The sequence below is a fragment of the Paramormyrops kingsleyae genome, chromosome 19, assembly GCF_048594095.1.
Source record: "Paramormyrops kingsleyae isolate MSU_618 chromosome 19, PKINGS_0.4, whole genome shotgun sequence".
In the NCBI taxonomy this organism is placed as follows: domain Eukaryota; kingdom Metazoa; phylum Chordata; class Actinopteri; order Osteoglossiformes; family Mormyridae; genus Paramormyrops; species Paramormyrops kingsleyae.
The window spans coordinates 20,483,384-20,510,130 of NC_132815.1; the positions used below are offsets into that span (position 1 = coordinate 20,483,384).

Below are 26,747 nucleotides of genomic sequence, written 5' to 3' on the forward strand. Positions count from 1 at the left end.
TTTTAGAATATAATCATATGATGAGGCTATGTGTTATAATTTTAAAAATATGTGTATATATAAGTTGATAGGAATGTAGGAGCTGTGTTGTGACGTAATAAGTCGTGAGTGTTTTATACACACCACTAGGGGGTACTACAGTCCAAGCAAATAGTCCCGTTTCCAGCTGTGGAGAGGCTGTGGTATTGACGTCAGTGGTTTTAATTAAAATAGTTTAAAGGTGACTGATAAATCATAAATTTGACAAAGTGTCTTAATAACTCATCTAATCGCTCATCCGTTTCCAGCAACTGCTTATCTAATTAGAGAACTGGAACCTAACCATAGGGTGTAAGTTGGGTTGCCCACACAGATGAAGATTTATTCACACAGTCGAACTTTAACACCGGATTTGAGTCGCCTATTTGCATGAGCTGCATTTCCCCGGAATGGGGGAGAAAGCACACATAACCAGAGGAAACTCGGGGTAAGCCGAGGGCGACGTGCAAACATGGAACCGGTAAGGGATTTAAAACCGTCCGTGGCTGGGACGGATACGGAGTAAGCGTAAATACGTTTTAGTTAGGTCACACAACCAATGTGACTTCATTGTATAGCTTATCATTGAAGTTATAGAAAATAACAGACGGGTAAATGTTTTATTTAACGAAATTAAGCTAAATCTTTCATAAATGTGATATTTATTTCATAGCCTTTGTTCAATATTAATGCAGAAGTAAACAGAGGAGGGTATAAGCTCCTGAAGGGTATCTGTGCAGTGTTTGAAGGTGCATTTTTACATTATGATTTCATCATTTAAACACTTTAATCATTTAATGACGTCATACGTTCATGGAGTGCCCGGTTTTCATTTATTTGTTTTAAATATAAGCCTAACTACAATTACAACAGAGTTACAAGCAGATGTGTGGTCTGCTGAAGCTACAATCCTGCCTATTATTCTTTAGGTAAGATTAAGCTGGCGTTTATTAATAACCTTGTTTGATACTAGATTCAAATATTCATGAATCTGATACTAGCTATAAAATATTTATATAAATTCAATTTGAAATTTGAAAAGATAAATCTTAGATAAAGATAAGTATAAATACTCCCAATTTTCAGCATTTTTTCCCAGTTGCTTTTAAAAGTATGTTTGGGAAAGTACACTTTCCAGTAAAGTTCTGTGTTTAAAAAGTCACAGTATGACCAGCATAGTTGGTTTCAGTATTGTTTAATACTGGACAGTGTTCATATTCTCTCTAGTGCCTGACAGGAAACTCTTCTGCATTTAGGCCAAAGCAGCAGAACATTCTGTCAAACCAAATCACCCCCAGCTCCCAGCAAACCCATTTATACACATGTGCTGGTTATGGCTTAGGAATGAGGCCCCAGCTACTCTCACTCCGGATTCAGGTGTGACTTTGCCTCTGGTTCCCATGAGGAGGCGGCTCTGGTTTTGTCCCCGTTTCCCAGAATTCTGTATTCACATTCTCCCATTCCAGTTTTGTATTTAAATAAGTGGTGAAATGGTGTATTTTTAATTGACAGTTTGAAAGCAAGTATTATTATTTCTTAATGTTTGGAGGTTAGAAATACTGCATGCCCACATTATGAAATAACAAGGGTCCCCAATGGCCATGGGTTTTCATAAGAAGGTTTTTATAGCCGAAGAGTTTCAAAGGGCTTTAATTATAATTACACATGATACAAAACATACGGGTGCGAGACCCCCCCCCACGTCAACTTAATGGCCAATAATTTTCTGAAATGTCCCCCCCCCCCCCCGAATTTCTTATGTTGCATAATTGACTATGGAGTCATATAATATTTTCTTAAACTTTTCCAGACTGTTCAGACCTGAACTGTCAGCTAATCCAGTGATGTTTACCGTACAGCCTGGAAAATAACAGGCTAGACAGTTCTACGAATACTACACCACCTCCATGCTTGCGTAAGGAAATTAAGGCGGCCGGCCTGTCATTAGCTTAGGCATCAGGTTTAATTGCACGTGACTTGTGTCTTGCTGCCGACTTGAGGAAAAACGTACACCTCCGGTAAGCTTTTTTGAAACAGCTGAGTGTGTTTACGATCACTTTAATGGCACAAGGGTCTAAAATACAGCACAATCTGCTGCACTCCGTGGAGAAATGTGACAGCAACTCTTAGCTTCTAGAAGAGCAAAGTCAGGGGTTGTATAATGTGTGGCTTTGGTAGAGGCCTCTCTGAAGGCTGCTGAATTCATTAGCCAATGCTGGATTGCGGTGAGCTGACATAAATCCAGATTGTGGTTTGGGGTAAACACAGGGTTTAGTCAGTGGCAATGCTCATCTCCCGACAGGGTAATAACCATGCAACTTGTTTTAACTAACAAGATGTAGCATGGATTGTGCCAATCAGTCAGGGTTCAGTCTCCTTTGGAAGGGATGACGTGTGCGTAGCAGGATTAAAACTTGCACTGTTCACAGACCTTGTAATGGTTCCATCCATCCACCTTTCACAACTATTTATCCATTACCAGGACAGAGTAAGCTCATCTGAGATGGCACAGAGCACGACACAGGCAGGTCTCCCAGGACAGGGTGTTTCCCCCTGATTTATCTTCAGTGTTACAGAAATAGCCAGATATGATCATTTTAGCCCTTTTTAAACTACCAACTAAATCACAAAATCCGTCCACTCTCCATCCTTCCCTTATTCCACGAAGGGTCACGGTAGGCCTGGGGCCTGTCCCGTGGTGCACAGGCCACACCCAGGACCAGTGGCGTCACTAGTACAAAAAGTCTGGGGGGCACAATAAACTTTGTGTGGTCAGCATCCGAATTGCTGATGAAACTACACACAATCAATGCGTAACGTTAGTTACGAAGAAAATACATGTATATTACTTGTTACACTAAATTATTGATGATGTCATGTACTGCTCCATCAGATATCTGGAGGGGCCAAGCCCCACCAGCCCCTAATGTAGAGGCCCCCCCAACCTAAGACAGAACGCCTGACCTTCGTTAGTCAGTTACATAATCATAAGCAGTGTTGCAGGGTTACCCGAGTGTCGTATGTCGAAACTGCTATTCTTCACTGAATAGAGAAGACGGCGTCATTAATTCAGCATTTTCGACATGTGACCTTTTCCTCCTCCGCGTGGCCTCCGAGGTGTATTTAGCATGTTTTCTACCTCAGTGGGTAAGAACGATTGAGTCGAACAATGATCTCAGTTCACAGGTAGCACGGGGCCTCTCTGCCGACTCCCGGGCCCTTGTGAACTGAAGCGAGAGACACCATCCATGCAGCCTTGCTTACACGCTCCACTACACATTCATAAAACGTGTGGCTGTTTGTAAAAACATTGACGTCTGTGTTTACCCAAAACATTCTGGCAATATTTCGATTCTGTCATAAATGAGTCTTACATTCACAGTGTTCTGATTTATGTGATAAAAATTATATCAGGGAATTATATATTTTTTTACTTTCAAGTTTTGTTATGCATTTCCATTAAAATACGTGGCAGTTGAAAAGGGTTTCTGTCTTATTGCATGCGGAACTATGGAGGACCCGGGTTAGAGAATGAATGAGGTTTAAAAGATTGATTTCCTCTGTTGACATATTCTCTTTGATTTGTATTCTCTGTTTTATAAGTATAAACTCAGAGCCACAACTTTATGGTTTTGGATTTTTAATGTAGTTTCAACAGAAATTCCAATTTTTAGATAAGAATGAGGCATTCATAAAAAAAATGGAAAAGCTAGAAAGAGTGCCTATTATAAATGAAGAACTTCACAACATTAGTGTACAGTAACTCCTTATTGAAAAGTAATGCATATTTTGCAAGCAACAGCATAAATTTCAAGCAAGAAAATTGCAACCCTCACCTTTATTACACAGACTTCAGTTCCACCCCCCAAAAATGACACGCTATACAGTATTTATTGTCACAGTTATAATCAGAACATGAACTGTATAAAATGACATTTGTATTTAGTATGGCATGGCAAACTGTTACACTAAATGGATAGAGTGTGGGAGAACATTTTATTAAAAGGATAGTCAGTGCAGGAGAACGTTATATTAAAAATGTCGAGATAGTGTGGAAGAACGTTATATTAAAATGATAGTGTAAGAGAACATTACATTATAAAGACAGTGTGGGAGAATTTTATATTAAAGTTATTGTATCAAGCAACAGATTTAACCAAGGATACTCCCTCTGTAGCTCTGAGTAAAATGTTTTTTTTTTCTTTCTTTTTTGTCAATAAAATTAAACAACCAAATAATGAGAAATATTGTGCTTGATTTATTTGTATTAACATTTCCCCTCCTGTATTCTTGGGGAGAAAATTTCCACCAGCTTGTTTTGCTTCCTAATGCATTATTAATGAGGTAAAGAGGAAGAGATCACATGCTCGGCCGTAGTCAACATCTGTGTCATCGCTGCAGACTCTCAACATCACCCTCAACTGCAAAGCAAAACCACAGGTGTTAAGGTATTGTGTTCATGGTCTGGCTCTTTTCAGTGATAGAGAGCAAACTCCGTAGATTTTTTAATTCTGAAGAGCAGTAAACTACACTTAATGTAAAGTTGATTGATGGGACACCAGTGTCTTGTCCCTCTGCATTGTTGGCTGGCCTCGCATAGGACCTGACCAGATGTTCACTGCTTTACTGACAATTGTTGCTCACGCAAGCCTTTTATGACTTCATGCCATGCCCAGAATAGTTTGGCGACTGATGTCCGAATGTTCTAATCATGTTCAAATTTTAATTGAATTAATGTTGTTAAAAAGCTTGATAAGTATCCTGGGGTGATTGTACTGGGTAGAGAGCTATAAAAAATAAATTGTGCAAAATTTAAATTCAAATTTAATATACATGACAGAGCTCAAATATAGTTCAGTTGTTGGTAGTCACTCTTCACACGATCTTCCAAAGTAATTATTTAAATTTAGTTTGTAACCCAGTGTTTCCTAATTTGTTTGTTTGCTTGCTTTATATTGCAGTGTCTACATTATTTTGCCCCTGTGAATTGCTTGTACATCTCTATTCTTGCGGTGTTTCAGATAGAATGACAGTACGGTGGAAGACTGTCTCATTTCCAGGGAGATATGTTTCATAAACTGCATGTGGAAATGATTCAAATTGTCATCAGGAGGCCTGAAAATCACCTCGGTGACACAGTTTGCTCAGTGCAGGCGAGGCACCTTACTGAGAACACAGGCATTTGCTGTGCTAATTACGAATGTAATGAAAGCACGGCCTCAGTTCCCTCTATTCATGCCGAAAAATCCTTGTGGATTCTTATCACAGCTCTGTGCATCTGAAATATTCTATAATCCATTGAGCTGTCAACAAAACAAGCAAGGAAAGAAATATCCAGAGGATTATTATGGACAGGCACTTTTAACAGACATGTTAGATTCTCACATGCGCGAAAAGAGTAAGCATGCCTTCTGTACTGTGCTTCAGAAAATTATGAAAATTATTAGAAGTATTTATTAATTTCAAAATGATGGATTAGTTTAGTCAGTTTTCAGTATGTCACAAACTACCATTAATATTTAGCCTCTATATGAAAAACTATATGGTATGCGTTTGTGATACATATTTATTTATATTATTGCATTATCAAACATTTGCTGAATGGATTTTTTCGTGAGTTATGTACAATACAATGATGTCAGATTTGATCTGTTTTAAGGCAATACAATATTAATTAAACAACAGCTATAAATAATTAGTCACTGCCAGACACATTTTTTTTAAATGCTAGAATTGCTTTAAGAAATTACACACACATATTCAAAGAGTAGCAAACAGGGAATCAAGGAATATATAGTTTTAAAAAAAATGACTTAATGATTGGACCACGCTGACTATGACAAAAAGCACAGCCATGATGAAGTATTCTGTAGTTTTCATATTAAACAGACAACTTTAAAATATCAAAGTTTTTGTATAAATGCTGCACAATATTTTCAAAGTACCTATATGTTCTTTTCAGGTTTTTTTTCCCCCACCAGTCATCATACTCATATTTTTAAATGGCTGCGTTTTAGGCGTGGAGACTGGATGTCTGCAGAGGTGGGAGGTGCAAGCTCTTCATGTTTCTTAGGATGCAGTGATGCATGCATGTTTTCAGGGTGCTAGTGAGAGCCTTACACAATGTCTTGGGAAGACGGCGGAAGTCAAAGTTGAGCAGACTTGAAGTTTAAAAGCCTTGCGGTTTGATTGAAGTTCTCACCACCAAAAGCTTTTGGCAGGAAGGAGAGAAGCCATCACACAGCCCAGCAAAGCCTCAGTTGGGAGCGAAGACCCACAGATACTGGCCTCCTGTCCACGGCGGGACTTGTTCTTTTGTTCTTCACAGTGTCGTGTAGATGTACACGAAGATGATGACTATTAAATTGAGGATGGTCCCGATTATGCCCAGCAAGGCCAGAATGGATTCCTCTTTGCTCTCCTTGTCTTGGTCTCCTTTCTCAGCTCTGCTGATGGTACTTCCTACCATTTTCATTGGGCAAGTCAAAAATCGCCTTCTCACACCAGCCTGTAGACAGAACAAACACCGTTTTTATAGACAACATTTAAAATTGCATTAAATGTTAACATCGCATTGCTTTGATTTGTTTCAGTATGTTTGGGGGGTTTTTTTTGCCGAATAAATCGCAGATGAATAACGGCCTTATTTAGTTGCTATTTATTTTGAATATTTAGTTACATTTCATATTATGTACATTTTTGGGGTAAGTGACACTTTTTAAACTCTAGCCCAATTAAGCAATTTTTATTTGTTCTAATTTATAATTTTCTCTTTAGGTAATCAAAGGTTCCTATAGAGATGCAATTGTTTGTTTGTCTAGTTGTTTGTACGCCACATAATGATTGCATGCATTATGTACAGTTGTCTCTTAGCTTCACAAGCACTGGTTCAGGCTTATAGCAGCCAGACATTGGTATCAAAAATGCATTTGTGAATTAAATGAAAGCCAAATGTTTACAGGGTGAAGTTTAGAAAAGAGTCTGAGCAGGAAGTGTGGATATACTCTACAGATGAGTAAATTTATCACGATGAAACTTTTTTGGGTACCAGAACAGCGCACAATGTTTTTAGTATCCAGTTTTTAACTAAACAACAGGGACTGGATCTGTCAACTGAGGTAAAATTGCAGTGGACCTTCTATTATTAGTCATAATTTGACTGGGAAACACTGCCTTTTCCCAGTAGGGGTCTGCTGCCATTTGTTTATATAATGACATGTTAATTTATAATTAGGCGATTATAAACTAACTTGTCTGTGTTCTGTCATTTTTTATAGTCAGACACAACCTTTGCAGGTGCATTGAATGCTACAGGAAAGTGCTGTGCTGTATTGCGACATTGAGCTTTGAGGTCGTTGAAGGCCAGAGTGGGTGGGCACAAATAAATGTAGTTAGAATGAAAAGAGAGGCATGCCATGGTGTTACAGGGGCTTTATTGTAAATTTAAGAATAATTGCTGTCATGTCAAGGAAACCAAATATAAGAATCCAGACTAATAGGATATTTCACTGGGGTCCTGTGAGGATGTCTACCCAGGGCCTGACAGAAAAGTCTTCTCCTCCTCTCTGTGGGTGGGTTCTATTAAAATCCACTCAGAATTATAGCTCTCTGCAGTGCTAAGTGTAGCTTAGATTCAAATAGGCAATAGCTGCCCCTAGTTAAAATCTTGCCCATGTTTTTCAAGGTGCATCACATTAACCGTAAGATCTGCATTTACGACGTAATGCCTGATTTATCTGTGTTCTGAACTTCTCATTCACCCTTCCATCCATTTCCCTAACTGCTTATCCAATAAAGAAATAATATTAAAGTTTCCAATCTCTACCATTGAACTGCAACTGAATGGAGACTTGCCCTTTTGGGCCCTTTATGACTTCGCCGTAATATGTGATGGCATAAGCACCACAAGCAGTTAAATGCCCCTGCTGATAACAATCTTCAGTCAGCCATCCACCATGAATGTGATCTCATACAGTAGCTGGAATTAATTAACATCTGTCGAGTCTCCATTAGAGGTGTGAATTCCTCCCAAGTGGGAGCGATTCCGAAGATATAGTAACTGTCAGCCAGTCTTTGGCAGGTCAAGAGCCTCATCTCCCAAACTGCCCTGCGCCTGGGACAGCAGACTTTTTTTAGTTATATAGGCTGTCAAGTTATGTGTTTCTTTCACGTGAAAGATATATTAGGCATTTAATGGTGATCTGTCCTCATTTTGGAAATGGGATTTTAAATAATGTTGTATGCTGGAAAATGTCTGGAAGGAAGTCTATATTCACTTAAACCACGAAGAGGAATCATTTAATATGTGCAGCAGGTCTTACTAAGCAACAGAAATGATAAAATGTAAGGCTCTAGGGAAATACATATCTACACTTTCTTCGTGTATTCTACAAAAATGAGTTTTTATTAACTAGTTCCGTTATCCAAACTTTGCATACTTGTATCAACATTAAAGACCTCGGAACATAATCGTGAATCTCCACACCATTCTCCATGTCAAACGGGTATGTGAGGCAGGGTTCTGTGCGCCATTCTGACGTAATCAGCACAGAATCTTTGCATTATGCTAAGCAGCTCAGGGCTTGTAACTGACTGGATTGTTTGAGATGATCTTCAATAAAGAAACACACACACACACACGTCTGGTCCAGGTGCTTAAAGCCGGATGTGTGTCGCTGTGGACAGGCAGCAAAGTCACACTGACTGGATAGAAAGTCGGCCAACGGAATGTCACAGTGTCCCGGACGGCAAAGTTAATAGGTCTATTATCACCCGATGAGACGCCGCGTAGCAGTGCAAGGCTCATGATTAATCAAATTGCTGCAGAACTGCAGAATCAATACCTATAACTAATTTTTTAAAGACACGTTGTCTCACGGACACTTTTTATGATTCCCTATTCCCCCCCCACCCCACCCCACCCCCAGTTTGCAACATCGCATGTAACTTTAAAACGACAAAAAGTATGCGGAAGCGACATTAATGGCCTTCGGCATTGCAGACGTAGCGCTGGTGGATGAAGGTCGGCCCGGGGGCCATGTCGGTGTCGGCGAGCGCGGGAATCTGCTTCACTAATGCTGCTAAGATGAGCGGCACGTGGGCGGCCCGCTTTCTCCGCTGCCACGGTGACTCAATGCGCAGCGTCCGGCCAGACAGCTCGCGGCACCAATAGCTGCTGTCCTCAAAATCGGACAAGGGAAGAATCAGGCAGTGGGTCTCAGAGCTCCCGGGGGGGGGGGGGGGGAAATGTGGGTGGAGGTGCGGGTATGGGTGGGGGTGGGGGTGGGGGTGGGGGTGAGGGGGGGCCAGCTGCAGGGCACAGAGGATCGGGACGGACCAGGAACGGCACAAACAAACCAGCTTCAGAACATTCAAACATTTCACGACCCATATGGAAATGTCATGAAACCCCTTGGGCAAAACTAATCCATAACTTTGTCCATTTCTTTATGTTTGTGGAAAAAGACAATATTAATTATTACTTGTAGAACTAATAATAGTCATAGAGTTGCTGGCCATTATTTTGTGGGTCTAATGGTATATATCTTTATATTATATATCTGTAATTTCCATTACATGTTATACTAAAGCTGATTTCATTTAACAGAAAAACGTGTTAAGAACAGATGATATGAAGAAGACATTATTTATGGATGCACTTCCTCTGACATCTGTGTATTCCTAGCAGTGGATTTCCATCTGGACTTTCAGATCTAGGCTGCAGGTGATGGGTATTGAGCAGGCATTGCCAGAGCTACCGTTCAGAAGCAGAGATGAACTTCCCAATTCCAAACCACCTACTCAGGACGTCTCGGGGTGGGTGAAGCTTAGGAAGCTATTTTGTGCTGGGAGGTGAGCGTGCTCTGTGCCTTCAGCAGGTAAGCCTGCCGTGACAGGCTGAGCCGTCCTTCTGACAAGCTTCTCCCACACTTCTAACATTACTCCCCTGCTTCTGCGCTCCTTGCTTCCCCCCCCTCACCAGCTACACGCATCTGGATGAATGATTTTTTTTTTTGGATTATTGGGGTGATGGTGGTTATGAATAAATAATAAGTAAACAATCATATATGAATAATTTTACTGCAAGTAAAAATTTCTAGGAAAGACAGTCAGTGACAGTAAAACTTCCAGCTAGAACGCATTTCAAGAGAAATATGCAGATAAAACTGCATGTTTCATCCACATTGCATCTCCGTTTTATTACAAGTTGAGGACACAGACAAAAATATTCCCAAGACATTTCCAAGTGAAAATTGATTATTTTGCAGTTAATAATACATGAAGCCAGACGACGACTTATCGACCATTAATTATCCAAAACTGTATTTATAGTTACAGTACAGTAATGAATCAAAAAAGTATTAACGATGACCATTATTACTGAAAGAAGCAACAGTATATCTTGCTGAATTTTTCACGATGCAAAGGTATGGTCTCATAAATGTGTATAGCAGCAGCCTCGCAAGTGCAGAAATCAGACAAAGGTACAAAGGGGGGGGGGGATTCTGTTCAAAGCCACAACATGCGAAACCCCAAGCAAATGCGGGCAGTGTTATCTAGCTGGTCCATGAAAGACCAGCAGGTCCGTCATGCTGTGATCTTCCTGCAGCCCTAGGGAACCACCCAGAGGAAAGACGTAGCAGCAACTCACCTGGCCCAGCATCAGGAGGAGCATGGCATCGGACATGCTGGTGCGGACTGCTGGTCCAGAGAGCACAAGGAGTCCCCGCAAGTGGCAGGCAGGACGTCTGCTGTCATCCTCCGGCGGTGCCTAGAGATGGGATTCTGGGTGTTGGAGCTGGGAGGGGCGGGCCGGGGGGGTACCGCCCCCTCCTTCAGTATGTCAAACCCGTGTTCTCGCTTCACTTGACTTCAATCTCGTCAGGACGCCACCGCCCCCTTCAGATCCCCCTGCCTGCTCCGCTGGATGACGCCGTGCCCATGCCAGCCGTTACCGGGCGGGCAGAGCTGTTGCCGTGGCGAGTCGGCGAGGTCCTAAGCCCAGCCGTCCGTCGGTGGTGATGGGGGGGGTTGCCGTGGCGAGTGACCTGATTCCGTCCGTGCGCGGTCTCCACGCTGCCGTGGTGGAGCTCCACGAGCGCGAGGCATTCCCCGCTCCTTCTGCCGCGCATATTAAAAGGAGCCAGCGTTGCCTAGCAACCCACCCTGGGGAGCCGTGCAACGCCCAACGAGGAGAAGTGCCTATGACAGAAGCAGCTGGCGAGGGGAGGGCCATCCCAGCTGCCTCTCGCCATCCATAGGGGATCTGCTTGCCTTTTTTTTGGGGGGGGGGGTTCAAATGCAACCAATGTGAGAACCTGTCTGCCTGGAGCTGCTCAGGCCTGACCACAACTGGGGGGTATGATCCCATCCACGACCCCTCCCACTAAACATCGTTTTACATCCACATGACAGTTGGAACAGATTGGCTCTTTTAATTAAGCCATTTTACAATCTCCTGCAATGAATAAATTCTATGAGTAGAGTGAACATACCCTGTCTGAGGTCTGGGGCCTCATTGTCACTAAGAAGCCCATGCCACAGACATCTCACACGCATGAGGTTTCCAGAGATGCCACTTACATCCTAAACCCTGTCTTGTACCCACATTGCTGCAGCATGGGAATACTCATTAATATAGTACTCATTAATATAATACTCATTAATATAGTCTTCATTTTGTAAAACTTCAGCTTCATCATCCCGTCTTAGTGGGTTGAATGTAGCTTTCCATATTTATCCTATTTGAATATAAACAGGTACATACTGATACAATAACTTACTGCTTACCTGGGTTGCTGGTCAGTTAGTTTGCGTGAGATTTTTAATTTTAGTCTGCACTTACATTTACATGTGTAACACTTTTCTTACCTTGAAAATAGTATGTAGGGTTTTCAAACTACCCCAATGCTTTTGATGCAACTAGTTTTAGGTTCATAATAATTATATAGATTTGCCGTAAGATTTAAGAATTAAGTGTGACAGTCTGAAAGTGTGAGTGTCACGCCGGATGCATGAGAGGTGGCCACGGTGACTTACAAGTCTGCAGGATGTAGCATTACCATGCTGGAAGGGGGGGTTGTAGTGTTTTGGGTTTGGGTACTATTACTATTATAGTTATATTACTAATTATAATACTATTACTCATTATTAGTAATATTAGTCTTATAGCACTATTACTATTACTCTCAGAATGCACTTTTCACCTGACTTCACCTCTCTCCCCTTATTACATGTACTTTATATAATACTAAATTTCAGTAAAATAATACTCAGAAGGCAAAACCTGATTTATCTGAGAGAGGGTACAAATCAAGTGGATAACGAATAATGATATTGAGAAGAATCATGTCAGCAAGCTCAAGGAAGAGCATTACCTTGATAGTGCCAGTAATGCATATCAGCATGGTGGCGTGTAAACAGTGGGCAGAATAGGCTAGAGGCATGGGAGTAAAGCCTTCCATTCAGACAGGTTTGGTGCATATGGCTGAGAGCGTACCCCCCCAAAGCGGCACAAACCCCGTAGGGACGCTCAACAAGTCGCCTACTGAAATATATACTTAATTTACGTATCATTCTATGTGAGGCGTCATTCCACTGGGAAGTATTTGACTTTTTGAGTGCTTTTGTTTTCCTGAGACCACTGACGTTTTATTCCGTGTTCTTATCAGTATCGCAGTGCTAAGCCAATGCTCTTCAGGTAACCTTGCTAAATCCTGCCAGATCCACTTTTCACATGAATATTAGATGGCCAGAAACAAGAGGGACATTTCCGCATCTTTAAAATCATGGTGAAGAATGATGGTGGTGTTGATGATAATAACTGATAATAACAATAACGACAAAAACAAAAATACTAATCAAAATGATATATTATTGTAGCAATTTATTTAAAGCTTTTCAGAATCATTCTCCAAATGCACCAAAGCATAGTCTATATTTACATCTGTATATTCATGGGATACAATTTATTATAAGATGGCAGATGGAAAATTATACAGAACCTTTTCCCTCCTGAGTCAGTTTTTATTGAAAGATGTTTTCATAAAACATAACAAGAAGAAATTCTTTTTTAAAAAGAAATGAATAAATTAAGGTTTCTTTTAAATAAAAATTATTTATTGATGAAAACAATAAATTTATCCATTCTTGACAATTAAGAGTAGGAAGCAGGAAGAAGACGAGTATCAATAAATCGGGATGTCAAGGTCACGATGATAGGATGGAGAGAGGGTAGCCCACTGTCACACCTGGACATCAAGGTCACAATGATAGGATGGAGAGAGGGCAACACAGTGTCACAGCAGGACATCGAGGTCACGATGACAGGATGGATAGAGGGCAACGCAGTGTCACAGCAGGATATCAAGGTCATGGTGATAGGATGCAGAGAGGGTAGCCCACTGTCACACCTGGACATCAAGGTCACGATGATAGGATGGATAGAGGGCAACGCAGTGTCACAGCAGGACATCAAGGTCACGGTGATAGGATGGAGAGAGGGTAGCCCACTGTCACACCTGGACGCCAAAGTGACAGTGACAGGATGGACAGAGGGTAGCCCACTGTCACACCTCGACACCAAAGTAACGGTGACAAGATAGAGAGGGGGGTAGCCCAGTGTCACACTTGGATGTCAAGATCATGGTGACAGGATGGATAGAGGGCAGTGTGGTGTCAAACCAGGACATCAAAGTCTCAGTGACATGATGGATAATGGGCAGCCCAGTGTCACACCAGGATATCAAGGTCACGATGACAGGATGAATAGAGGGCAATGCAGTGTCACAGCAGGACATCAAGGTCACGGTGACAGGATGGATAGAGTGCAACGCAGTGTCACACCGGGACATCAAGGTCACGATGACAGGATGGATAGAGGGCAATGCAGTGTCACGCCAGGACATCAAGGTCACGATGACAGGATGGAGAGAGGGTAGCCCACTGTCACACCAGGATGGCAAAGTCGCAGTGACAGGATTGAGAGAGGGTAGCCCACTGTCACACCTGGACACCACAGTAACGGTGACAGGATGGAGAGAAGGTAACCCACTGTCATACCAGAACATCAATGTCACTGTGACAGGATGGAGTGAGAGTAGCCCATTGTCACACTAGGACATCAAGGTCATGGTGACAGGATGGAGAGAAGGTAACCCACTGTCACACCAGAACATCAATGTCACTGTAACAGGATGGAGAGAGAGTAGCCCATTGTCACACTAGGACATCAAGGTCATGGTGACAGGATGGAGAGGGGGTAGCCCACTGTCACACCAGGAGATCATGGTCATGATGACAGAATAGAGAGAAGGTAGCCCAGTGTCACGGTCACTGTGACAGGATGGAGTGAGAGTAGCCCATTGTCACACTAGGACATCAAGGTCATGGTGACAGGATGGAGAGAAGGTAACCCACTGTCACACCAGAACATCAATGTCACTGTAACAGGATGGAGAGAGAGTAGCCCATTGTCACACTAGGACATCAAGGTCATGGTGACAGGATGGAGAGGGGGTAGCCCACTGTCACACCAGGAGATCAAGGTCATGATGACAGAATAGAGAGAAGGTAGCCCAGTGTCACGGTCACTGTGACAGCATGGAGAGAAGGTAGCCTGGTGCCACATCAGGACATCGAAGGTTATGGTGACAGGATGGATACAGGGTAACCCAGTGTCACACCAGGACATCAATGTCACGGGGACTGGATGGAGAGAGCGTAGCCCAATATTACACTAAGGTGTCATGGTCATGGTCATGACAGGATGGAAAATAGGTGGCTGCCTGTCACATCAGGAAACCAAGGTCACGGGGACCGGATGGAGAGAGGGCAGCCCCGTGTCACATCAGGATATCTAGGTCACGGTAAGAGAGAGATAGCCCAAAGTCACAGTCATGGTGAAAGGTTAGCCCGATATAACACAAGGCTGTAACAGTCACGTTGACAGGTTGTAGAGGGGGTAGCCCAGTCTTTCAGCAGGGCAAGAACGTGAAGGTGAACAATTGTAGATTGGATAACCCAGTGTCACACAAGTGTCTCAAGGTCACAGAGAAGCTAGCCCACGGTCTCTCCAGGGCATCAGAGTTACAGTGACAGGATGGAGAGTGGGTACTCCAGTGTCAGACCAGTTTGTTATGGTCAGTGTGACAGCATAGAGAGAAAGTAGCCCGGTGCCACATCAGGACATTGAGGTTATGATGAAGGGATGGATCGAGGGTAACCCAGTGTCACACAAAGGTGTCATGGTCAGAGTGACAGGATGGAGAGAGGGTAGCCCAATGTCACAGCAGGGCACAGTGGCGAAAGGATGGAGAGATGATAACCCACTGTTACATATTGGCATCACAGTTACAGTGGCACCTGGGAGAGAATGTAACCTAGTGTCACAAAAAGGTGTCACGGTCAAGGTGAAAGGATGGAGAGAGGGCAGCCCCATGTCACACTAGGACGCAGCGGTGACAGGATGGAGAGAGGGTACTCCAGTGTCACACCAGGGTATCACAGTTATGGTGACAGGATGGAGAGAGGGCAGCCCAGTGTCACACCAGGGCGCAGCAGTGACAAGATGGAGAGAGGGTACTCCAGTGTCACACCAGGGTATCACAGTTACGGTGACAGGATGGAGAGAGGGCAGCCCCATGTCACACTAGGACGCAGCGGTGACAGGATGGAGAGAGGGTACTCCAGTGTCACACCAGGGCATCACAGTTACGGTGACAGGATGAAGAGAGGGCAGCCCAGTGTCACACCAGGGTGCAGCGATGACAAGATGGAGAGAGGGTACTCCAGTGTCACACCAGGGTATCACAGTTACGGTGACAGGATGGAGAGAGGGCAGCTCAGTGTCACATCAGGGTGCAGCAATGACAGGATGGAGAGAGGGTACTCCAGTGTCACACCAGGGCATCACAGTTACGATGACAGGATGGAGAGAGAGCAGCGCAGTGTCACACCAGGGTATCACAGTTACGGTGACAGGATGGAGAGAGAGCAGTCCAGTGTCACACCAGGGCGCAGCAGTGACAAGATGGAGAGAGGGTACTCCAGTGTCACACCAGGGCATCACAGTTACGGTGACAGGATGGAGAGAGGGTACTCCAGTGTCACACCAGGGCATCACAGTTACGGTGACAGGATGGAGAGAGGGCAGCCCAGTGTCACACCAGGGCATGACAGTTACGGTGACAGGATGGAGAGAGGGTAGCCCAGTGTCACACCAGGGCATCACAGTTACGGTGACAGGATGGAGAGAGGGCAGCCCAGTGTCACACCAGGGCATGACAGTTACGGTGACAGGATGGAGAGAGGGCAGCCCAGTGTCACACCAGGCCATCACAGTTTCAGTGGCACCTGGGAGAGAAGGTGACCTAGTGTCACACAAGGGTGTCACGGTCACCCTTTTTATATGTATGGTAGCACTTAAGAAAATCTCTCTTCTTTGCATTTTGTATATTAATTCTTTCAGTGTATTCAAATGGAAAAAACCTTCCAAACTGACACATTGCAAATGCATGATTCCCTATTAGACTTTATATTTACTGCTCCATCAGTAAGGGTGAATTCATGATGCATCGATGGTTATTTTGTGAGCTGTTTTTTGCTGCCAGCTTACACTGACTACTACACATGGATATTTAATAGCATGTTATTCTTACAGCTATAAGAAGCATGAGGCACCTTCCTACTCACCCTTACGGTGGAGGATTACACTGCTTGTAGGCAGGCTGCCTGTACTTTTCAGTTAACATCATTCTATTCCACAGGGCCTTTGTGATTTCTTAGTGTTTCTCTGAAACAGATACTTTTGATAATGGATGCTTGCTTCGGATTGCAGGGCTTGCCCCAGAAAGCAAACTGCTGACATTGATTTGAATAAGCATATCTGAAACGTGAAGTGCCTTTTTATTAAACCATTAGTATTGCACAAAAATATTGTTGATGCTCAAAAAAAAATCCTCTCAGCTGACACTCTGATTTTACTGTTTGCACACACAGGTCAATAGAAAATGAAACGTTCACGCACACAGCTTCATGTTAATGTATTTTCTTGCCAGCGTTTATAGTTTTACAATTCTGTCGAGCAACATAAACAGTTCTTGCCTTGTGACCACATCGATCAATCAAGGCTACTGAAACCAGATTGGTCGTCACGTCTTCAACTTTGCGCATCGCTTCTGAAGGGTCTCACAAAGTCCAGATGATGTTTGAGAAAAAATAAGGGCACCAGCATATTAGGCAGTCACTTATTAGATACTTTAAAATGTTTTTTTTTTTTTTTTTTAATATTTTAATTTCAGGTGCTGCATAATGACTTAGCAGGGGGCAAAGAATCTGCCTGTAGTCCCTTTGGTCAAGACAAAAACACGCAGAACAAGCCCCATACATCACGAAACAGTTTGTACTGCAATATTCAAGGAAAAGCCTTGAACTTTGCTTTAAAGCCCACGATTGTTCCCAGTCAGCATTCCTACTCCGCTTTGATGTCTATTATCCTCTGTGGTATGCTATGAGAAGACCACTCTGCTATCCTTCCAGGACCTGCCTGACGAATTAAAAAGGGGGGGAAAAAACTCCCAGTCTGTGCAAGAAGAAAAATGTGCATAAATTCATCATAGCAGTCAGCCCTGCAAGAGGTCACCTCTGCCTGGGAATCATCTCACCAGACGGGGGCTCTCCCCCTCCCAGGGCCTCCCCGTCACTGTGATACACGCTCTCAGCTCGCTGCAATGTAATGGGGGAAATTTCAAGGCTAAAAGGCAGTTTAAAATTCCACCGCAGCAGATGATACATTAAGTAAGTTCAAGTAAAATAGTTTCTTTTTTTCCATTTACTGTACCGAACGTATGAAGGCAATTCAGCTCTTGCTCACAGGGGTAACAGTTTTGCCTCTCCCAGGGCTTGAACTATATTGTTTTGAACCCCAGTGCAGTTCTTTGACCGCCATACCCCCTGCTGACCAGAACAAGGAATAACCAAAATCACAATCTTGCTCTAATAATAAAAAAGGGATGATTTGCCAACGATCTTGGTGATTAATCCATATTGCAGCTTCTTATCCATTACAGTGCAGTTGGAGATGCACCTGAGAAGTACAGCGTAGGGAACCACCCCGACATATGGGACGGCCAAACAATACGGGCAGTTTAGAGACACCAATTCATCTAAACCCATGTTTTTGGATGACAGCAGGAAACCAGAGCACCTGGGGGGGAAAAACCACACATACTATATAAATACAAAGCAGAAATGGGATTCAAGTCCTCAGCCCTAGAGATGTGAGGTAACAGGACCACCCACTGAGCCACTGTGGCACCCACAGTAATCAATCTTTATTTTCCAAAAGCATAAATATTACCCCAAATGCTTCTTAGTAAAACCAAGAATTCTCCACTGATGTTCTAAATAAAAAGATAAGCCAAGCCAGCTCTCTCTAGACACATTCCAATATAGAGAGTAATTATCAACATAAAACATGCTGCTGTCTCATCCCTGCAAACATTTGTCTTTAGATGTGTAAATATGACCACCATCGGTAATATGTTCTTTTATTCAGTTTTACCGAAGCACATAACAGCAAGAATTTAATGATTAATCTGCGCTGCCTAATTGGGCGGTTTGTAATAGTACACAGGTCCACAGCATTCCGTGTTTTATGTTATTGTAAATTGGGATTATACCCCTATGCTTGGATAATTATAGTGGCTTCAGCAGAGATAATTGGATTATTATTTCTCTGTAAGTTTGTTGTGTTTCATTTATCACAACTGAGCAACAAAAACTGTCGCAGAACTTGAAAGTCTAGCATCAGATTTTTGTAAATGCCTCATTACAGGGAAGAAACTGTGGAACAAATAATAAGAAATCATTAAAAATATCATATGTCCTCCATAGCTGCTTGTCCTATGCAGGGTCCTGAGTCCACCCAGGAAGGTGCAGGCTCACAGTAGAGTATAACCCAGGATGGAGCACCAACACATTGCAGGCCATACACACCTATGGACAATTTTGCAACTTGCCGTTGATCTTATTATGTTTTTGGACTGTGGGGGGGAACCAGAGGTAATCCCATGATGGCAAGAGGAGAACATGCACAGCTGGGGCTTGACCACCACCCCCCGAAGTGTGAGGTAACAGTACTAACCACTGCACAAGCACACGATTGTACCACCTGCTCATTAAATAGAACGAATGGGAATTCTTTCTAAAGTAGTTAGTAACGACTCCATTTGTTGTAGGGGATATGTATTACTGAGTGTGAGAAGTAGCACAACATTTTCTGTAGCAGTCATGTTAAAAAATAATTATGAGTAAATTGCAATATACATCCACTACCATGGAGTCAGACTGATTGAAGTCTTTTAGATTACAAACACAAATGTGATTGTAATACTGCAACAGATAAATACATACTAAAATTACATATCCTTGGAAGCTGAATACACTGGGAGACAAATATACTTTTTAAGAAATATTTTGAAAATAAATCCACTATTTTAGAATGGATTATAATACATCCACTCTATATTTTTTTAAAAATCTACATTTTTAAATCCCGGTTTAATCATGATTCTGCTGGCAGAAGGCTACACTGAGCAGCAGGATGCTTCCAGGTTCACAATCTGTAAGACAGCAGTACACAAGAATAAATTGAAGCAGGAGACACCGGGAATGAGCAGGAACCAGCCAGGTAAAAGGCGGAAGTGACTTTCTAATGCCAGAGATGACCGTTAACTTATCCGGCAGTTTCTCATGAATCTGAGGATGACATCAAGTGACCTTCAAAGGGAATGGGAAACATTAAGTGCAGATGTGAGGTGCACTGATAGGACAGTTTATATTAGGGTCCCATAAAGCAAGGAAGAAGCCCTTCATTAATGAGAAACAGGGAAGAACCAGACTGCAGTTTGCAGAAAAATATATATTATTCACAGATGCAGATAAATTGAGAAATGAGTGAAACAAAAAATGGTGCTGTGGTCCCTTAATTTTTTCCGCGGCTGTATATAAACCCAGTAACAAATATTCAATTAGTGCATAACTACAGATTAGTCTTTGTTCTGTGTTCCAGTCCAACAGATAAGGAAGGCAGCAAATTTGAATTAAATCTGAAATGAAATTTGAAATGGCATGAAATTACTTTGCAGTATCTGGTACAAGGGCACTTATTGTGCCGAGTGTGTGTAAATCAGCACTTTGCCATCTGCTCTGGTGGCGTCATTCGGGCTGTTTATCATCGCCGGGAGCAGGATTGGACATGGATTAGGCATCTACATTGGCTCTTTTACACAATTTTCCATATCATCTGCAAAGAGATAACAGTAGCCGGCATTTTAAAGGACCGTACACAAACAGCATTAAAAAAAAAAAAAATCACATTTATTACTTGCCTCAAACACGATTTCTGTAGGAAAGGCTGTCCTGTTTTGGGATACTGAAATGTTAACATTTAAGCAAAGTGGAAGAAAATATTTCACTGCTTTAAATTGAATCTAATGTCACACTACTGTCATAACAAAACCAAAGACAAGAGTATCAATATTTCCTGCTTATATAATAGTACTTTGCACAGTTTGTCACAGATTACTTGCATATTTCTGTATCATCGTATTATGTGTTGCAAACATACATCTTACTGCACTACGAAGCATCGTTTGTTTATGCTAAAGATGTAAAAGCATTACAGCTCAGCCAGAGGTCATTTTTCCAGGGTGAAATTAGTGCAAACCTATTCGTTTTCCCCCCTCATATAAATATAGCACTGCTACATAACCCAATACATATAGCAAATGTATATGCACGTATTTTTTATTTTTGGTTCTCCAAGCGTTCAGTGAGAGATATGGAAGAGCAAAAAACCAGCAAAGCTTTTGGGGATTAATTAGGCTTTTAGCAGCTGAACTTTCAGCACCTTGGTGCGGCACATGAAATCTCTGGAGGAAGTCCCAGAAGCAGTGGCATGTGGGTTTACCCGAGAAGGTCTCGAGAAGTTACAGCAGGCCAACATCCGGCTTAAGACAATCTCATCATTGATTTAAGGCGGCAGCAGGAAGCTAATGGGTTGCTATTTTGCCCATGACATTGGAGATAATATGCTTTTCCGTGAAAATCTGTGTGAAAAAGCAAAGGTATCATAAGTAAAGCAATAAAATGTCTTCATGGACTTCATACATCAGATGTTTTTTGCGGTCAGAGGACTCTAGGTCTGGAAGCCATGAACACTGATTGTCCTGAAGTGAAATAAAGGGACAAAGCTACATATTGTGATGTCATGCTTTGTTAGGTTGTTCTTCGTTAGTGCTTGTTTACAGCAGAAGGTGGTAGCCCCTCCTATTCTACTGAATTTTCTTAGGGACTGCCAGGCGGAGAGAGCTGGGTAGAGCCCCCTGGATATGTTGAGCTTATTTTTTTATAAGATGTATGTGCATGTTTTATGTGAGCCTGGTCTGCCTGAAGGTAGCGCGTCAACCCACTGTTGTTTCCTTGCTGTTTTCTTGCAAAGTGCAGTGTTTCTAGCAAAGTGCAGTGTTTCTAGCAAAGTGCAGTGTTTCTAGCAAAGTGCAGTGTTTCTAGCAAAGTGCAGTGTTTCTTGCAAAGTGCAGTGTTTCTAGCAAAGTGCAGTGTTTCTAGCAAAGTGCAGTGTTTCTTGCAAAGTGCAGTGTTTCTAGCAAAGTGCAGTGTTTCTTGCAAAGTGCAGTGTTTCTTTTTGCTACCTCTACTCATGATGGCTATCAGTGGTATAAAATATAGATTTATGTGCTATCAATTATCGTTCTGCATCATTCTCTGATTTCCACAGTAAAATGTGAATGTCATGTGAATGTTGAAGCAGAGTCATTGAGGTATATTACTAAGGGGTGAAGTTTCCCAATCCGGTCCTCGGGGACACACAGTCGTTCCATGTTTTTGCTCCCTCCAAACTCCCTGCCAGGTAGTCCGCATTTTTTGCTCCCTCCCTAGGGAGCTGTGAGGGAGAAAAACCATGGATTGGGTAACACTGCTATCGGGTATAAAGATACTATGCCTTGCCCTGAAAATGAGCCAGCAGCCTGTCCTCAGTTTCTAGGCAGAAATTCATAAACTGGCCTCTAACAAGGTATTGACTGGCAGGAGATGCAGAGACCTGTGTGCTGTGCTGCTGCAGCCAAAGTACTGGTGAGCGACGGCATCCTGACATTCGGTAGAGATGTCCAGAAGCGGGGAGACCGGAGATGGCCAACTCAAAGGCAGTGTCACAGCAGCTGAGGTTGGGCGTGCACAGTGGTGAACCTCTGCGTCAAACATTGAGTCAAAGGGCAGGCCGGCTGAGAGGGAGGGGAGGCAGCACAGAACACAAACCCCCACCTATCTCCATGGTTATTTCAGCAAAGGAGACAGCTAAAAACTAGCAAAAAATGGATTTTTCTATTTTAAATATTTTGTGATATTGCTGGGGCATAATATTTCCAGCTTAATGCCACTTTAACCCTATCTTGGTGACACCTGTGTCATATTGCTACACATAGGATTTTTGTAAACTTTACCACACATATTTTCGATACAGTTCATAGGAAGGACACGTTTAATGTCAGCAGATGGTGAACTGTGGTCCTGCCGCCCAGTCTAGGCCGTTGCCGGTCCATATGGTGGGAAATAAAGGACGTTTCTTGGCAGAACTCATCTAGAATCTTTCATCTGTACGTGCAAGATAGCAGGGGGCTTTCGTGCATAAAATGGTACTTTGGCACCCACCAGAAAGAACATTGTCCTATCTGCAGGACGTGTGCAGTCGTGAACAGAATGTGACAGTGGCTTGCAAACGGCATGAATGAATCCAGAAGTCCCTTGTGGAAGATATCTGTTAAAAAGTTGGGTATAGAATTCTATAGTATTCTGCTCCATTCCTCTGCAAAGCTACGGTGGCCCTGAAGTACAAAAATCAACACATCAAAAGAAAGCTAAACCAAAAAAATGCAAGCATTTGTAACTAGGGGGGGCACAGGGGGGACCCATGCATGCTGTCACAGGGGCACTGATCCCCCCGCCCCCCCCGCCCCACCTTATTTTTTTGTGTGTTTTCTTGCACATTTCTGCATCTTCTTAATCTGTTTTGGCCGCCGCAAGAAGCTCCTCTACTGAAGGTCTAGGACTTGAACGTTGGCAAGAGAGTCACTGCAGGGAACTTCCACGTCCTAAGGTGCGAGGGGCCATTAAAACTGGACCCAAGGCGCATTCTCTCCAGGACTATATTCGAGGTAATAAAAAAGAAAATAACAAGCATAAAATAATCACACGGCCTCTTTACCTCAAATCATCCCATAGGATCAATTCAGATTGATATCTTTCCGTTCTTTTAACTTTTACTTATTGTTACTTTATTTTTAAAGTTTTTTTTACATTTTTCCATTTGGTAACACTTTACTTACGGCCAGGTTTTTAGTAATTTATAAACACATTCATAATACACTTGGCTATAATGTGTTATGCCTTTTGATGAATATTTATAGCCACGTTTATAATGCTTTATGAATGCATTATTATATGTTATGAATGTGTTTATAAATTTCTCAAAACATGGCCTTAAGTGAGGTGCTACCTTACATTTACTCTATATGCCTGAGTTTTTACAGGTGCTACAATACTGTCTGTAGTATCTCTATTGTTAATTTTATCATGCTTTTATGTTGGTGCTGGACAAAATTAATCCACACGTCCAATTAAGGTAAAGTACTTAGCCAGTAAAGCTGTTCTGGTGTTTTGCCACTCCTGATATAGGAGATCTGAAATAGCACATCAGAATGGATAGTTGTATACGCTAGTGAAGCCCAATACAGTGATGGCTATTTGGGTTAAACACAATGGTTTGGTCATGCTTTCTGAATGCTACTTTGAGTGAACTACGTGAAATATTCCAGACACCTAAGGGAAGATGGATGCTACCCTGGTCATGTGATCAACCTGCATCAGTGGAAACATTCCATTTGCCTTTCAGTGCACTCAGTATAGCTCAGTCTAGCAAAGTTAGAGCAATTTAATAGGGAGTATATATATACATCCAGCAAAATTTGCTGTGGCTGATGGGACAGTTTGTAAAAGTGACGCAAAGAGACAAGTGATTGATGTACATGCTGTACCCAAAAATCGCTGGTAGTAAGATAAATTTTCATGAAATGTGTTCAGCAACGCTTGACGACAGATGTGATAGGAGTGTCAGTCAGAGAGGTCTGATGATCTAGAGTGTTCGGATAATATCTTGCAAGGCAGCCATGTTATGCCTCATATTCATTCGAATAATTTGCTAGTGTGAAAATGAGAAGATTCTACTCACGTGCCAGCATACATTTTCATAAGCAGTCTTATAGAGTATCAGGCTTCACAGCACTTTGCCATGGAAATAGCTGGATTGTCATGGTAACTTCCAGGTATATTTACTGTGGAAAGAGCTTACAGTTTATTAATTACACTTATTGTAGATACGGTGACTTTGGGACAACATGGCTTAATGTTTGCTTGGGTTCTCCGATATTGTGAAACTGAAATATCCAGAGATATCCTAAGACGCTGTCCGGGTAAGTAAGGCGAGGTGCATTTTTCATCAGCACCATCAGTGAACCTCGCTGGCTGAGCCTGCGTGATGCTTCTGGCGCACCGGGGATGATTAAGGAGTTTAATTCTTTCGTGCCTGACAAAGTACCGAAGATATGCATGTAAAGCCCACATTAATTAAAATGACCTGCCACGGTCCCTGTGACATCACAGGCCTAATACTTTGTGCTAATTGTTAGCCCCCCCCCTTCCCCTTAACTGGGATTTGCAGATTTGGAAAAGAACAGCTGCCCCCTGTCCCTTTATGGCCGCAGTCCGCTTCTCTGGTGCCCCCACCGAGAGAGTCTTGCCCTCCCCAGCTCCCAATGCATCTTACAGACATATTTTGAACCATAACTTTTAAAAATATTTTCCTTACTTGTTCAGCACATTAGTTCGCTCTACTCTTTTGGAACTCCTGTTAAATAAACCTCTGCATGAGCACTGCAGGCAGATAATTACAGATTTTTATGTAAATCTGATTAAAAGCTTGAAAATGCAATATCTGCTAATAAATATATCCTAGTTAAAATATTAGACATACAGCCGCAAAAAAAATTAAGAGAACACAGCACAATTTTTTGTTTCACTCATTTCTCAATTTACGGGTCTGCGTCTGTGAATAATATATATTTTTCTGCAAACTGCAGCCTGGTTCTTCTCTGTTTCTTATTAATGAAGGGCTTCTTCCTTGCTTTATGGGACCTCAGTCCTGTTTCTAGGAGCCTGATACAAACTATCCTATCAGTGCACCTCAAACCGCACTTAATGTTTCCCATTCCTTTTGAGGGTCACTTGATGTCATCCTCCGATTCATGAGAAACTGCCGAATAAGTCATCTCTGGCATTAGAAAGTCGCTTCCGCCTTTTACCTGGCTGGTTTCTGGTCATTCCCGGTGTCTCCTGCTTCACCTTATTCTTGTGTACCGCTGTCTTAGATACTCTGAGCCTGGAAGCATCCTGATGCTCAGCGCAGCTTCTGCCAGCAGAACCACAATTAAACCATGATTTAAAAATGCAGATTTGTTTAAAAATATACAGCGGTCTCTTAATTTTTTACACGGCTATTAATTGTTTCCCTATGGATATTGTTCTGTTCTTCAAGAACATCTGTGATACGTCTACTTTAAGCATCACACCAGAGCACTTTTCATTTACCCTTAGAGAACCCCTGTAAAATATACCCCAGTGGCTGAAAACAGATTTTATATTTCTGCCCCTTATATGTATTCTCCATCTTGTGTGGTCACTGTCACCTAAAAAAAAAAAAAATGTACGAAAGTTAGTCCTTGCTGCACAGATACTGAGGTACTTGAAATTCTTCTCGTGTGTTCTTTCCTACCAGTAGGAGCCTTTGAGGATAACAAAAGTATTCATGAGGTTTTAAAGAATTCATCAAGGTCCTCGGGTCACCCAAACGGTCATACTGTATTCCTTTAATTATATGAAATCTCATCAAAGCATTTACCTCTTTCAACTTCCATCTCTGTTCACTAATATTAACTCCTTCCGCTGCAGGTGGAAATAACGTGCAATATCTGCTATGTTGATCTCCTAGCCTGGGAATTATCTTTGACATTCATTGACAGCTGCTATGCTAGTGTATTGTTTTGCTGCTCAGTCCTTCATGCTTGATACTGTGTTACCTTTTACCAACTCGACCTATTCTGGTTGTGATGTTCTTGTGCAAGGAATTGAACTGGGAACTGTGAGAGTAGCTCTTCACCAGGTTTATTTAAAAACAGAAGATTTCTCGAGATTTGTCAAAGTGGCTATTCGACCTCATCTCCCTGTTTCGGGAATAAATCTCATTTTGGGAAATGATATCGCGGGAGGGAAGGTAGTTCCACTACCTGAGGTTGCGTCAGAACCAGATTACTGCTCAGACGATTTAGAACGTGACTACCCTGCTGTGTTTCCCATCTGCATCCTCACTCGTGCACAGGCTCGAAAATTTGTGGATATTAATCTGGCTGACACCTTCATTGGTGACCCTTTGGTCTCCGTTTTGCCCCCGTGCCCTAGCGTTGACCCTGTGGTAAAGAAACAAGTTTCACCGCAACTTTTGGCCACTGATACAATCAGTGACTTTCAGCAGTACTGTTGGGCAGAATGGCCTACTGGAGATTTTGGGTAAGCGTATCACATGCTGAAGTACCTGCCAG

The 26,747-nt window shown here is 42.4% G+C and overlaps 1 protein-coding gene and 1 long non-coding RNA gene across 2 annotated transcripts; one reads left to right on the forward strand and one right to left on the reverse strand.

The window, feature by feature from the left end:
• Positions 1-159: 159 nt before the first annotated feature.
• On the forward strand, positions 160-7,828 carry LOC140581141 (uncharacterized). The gene is made up of 2 exons (XR_011984182.1): positions 160-499; positions 5,981-7,828. It is a non-coding gene; the product is annotated as an uncharacterized lncRNA (long non-coding RNA).
• On the reverse strand, positions 3,642-11,191 carry tunar (TCL1 upstream neural differentiation-associated RNA). Its single transcript, XM_072702970.1, has 2 exons — positions 10,670-11,191; positions 3,642-6,526 (listed from the first exon to the last, which is right to left on the reverse strand). Exons 1-2 carry the CDS (start codon positions 10,703-10,705, stop codon positions 6,341-6,343), a joined length of 222 nt encoding a protein of 73 aa, XP_072559071.1. The 5' UTR covers positions 10,706-11,191; the 3' UTR covers positions 3,642-6,340.
• Positions 11,192-26,747: the final 15,556 nt, after the last annotated feature.

Coding starts and splice junctions, on each gene's coding strand:
- tunar (XM_072702970.1), bottom strand. CDS start 10,705: ATGTCCGATGCCATGCTCCTCCTGATGCTGGGCCAG. Junction 6,527..10,669: donor TCCTCCTGATGCTGGGCCAG/GTGAGTTGCTGC, acceptor TTCTGTCTACAG/GCTGGTGTGAGAAGGCGATT.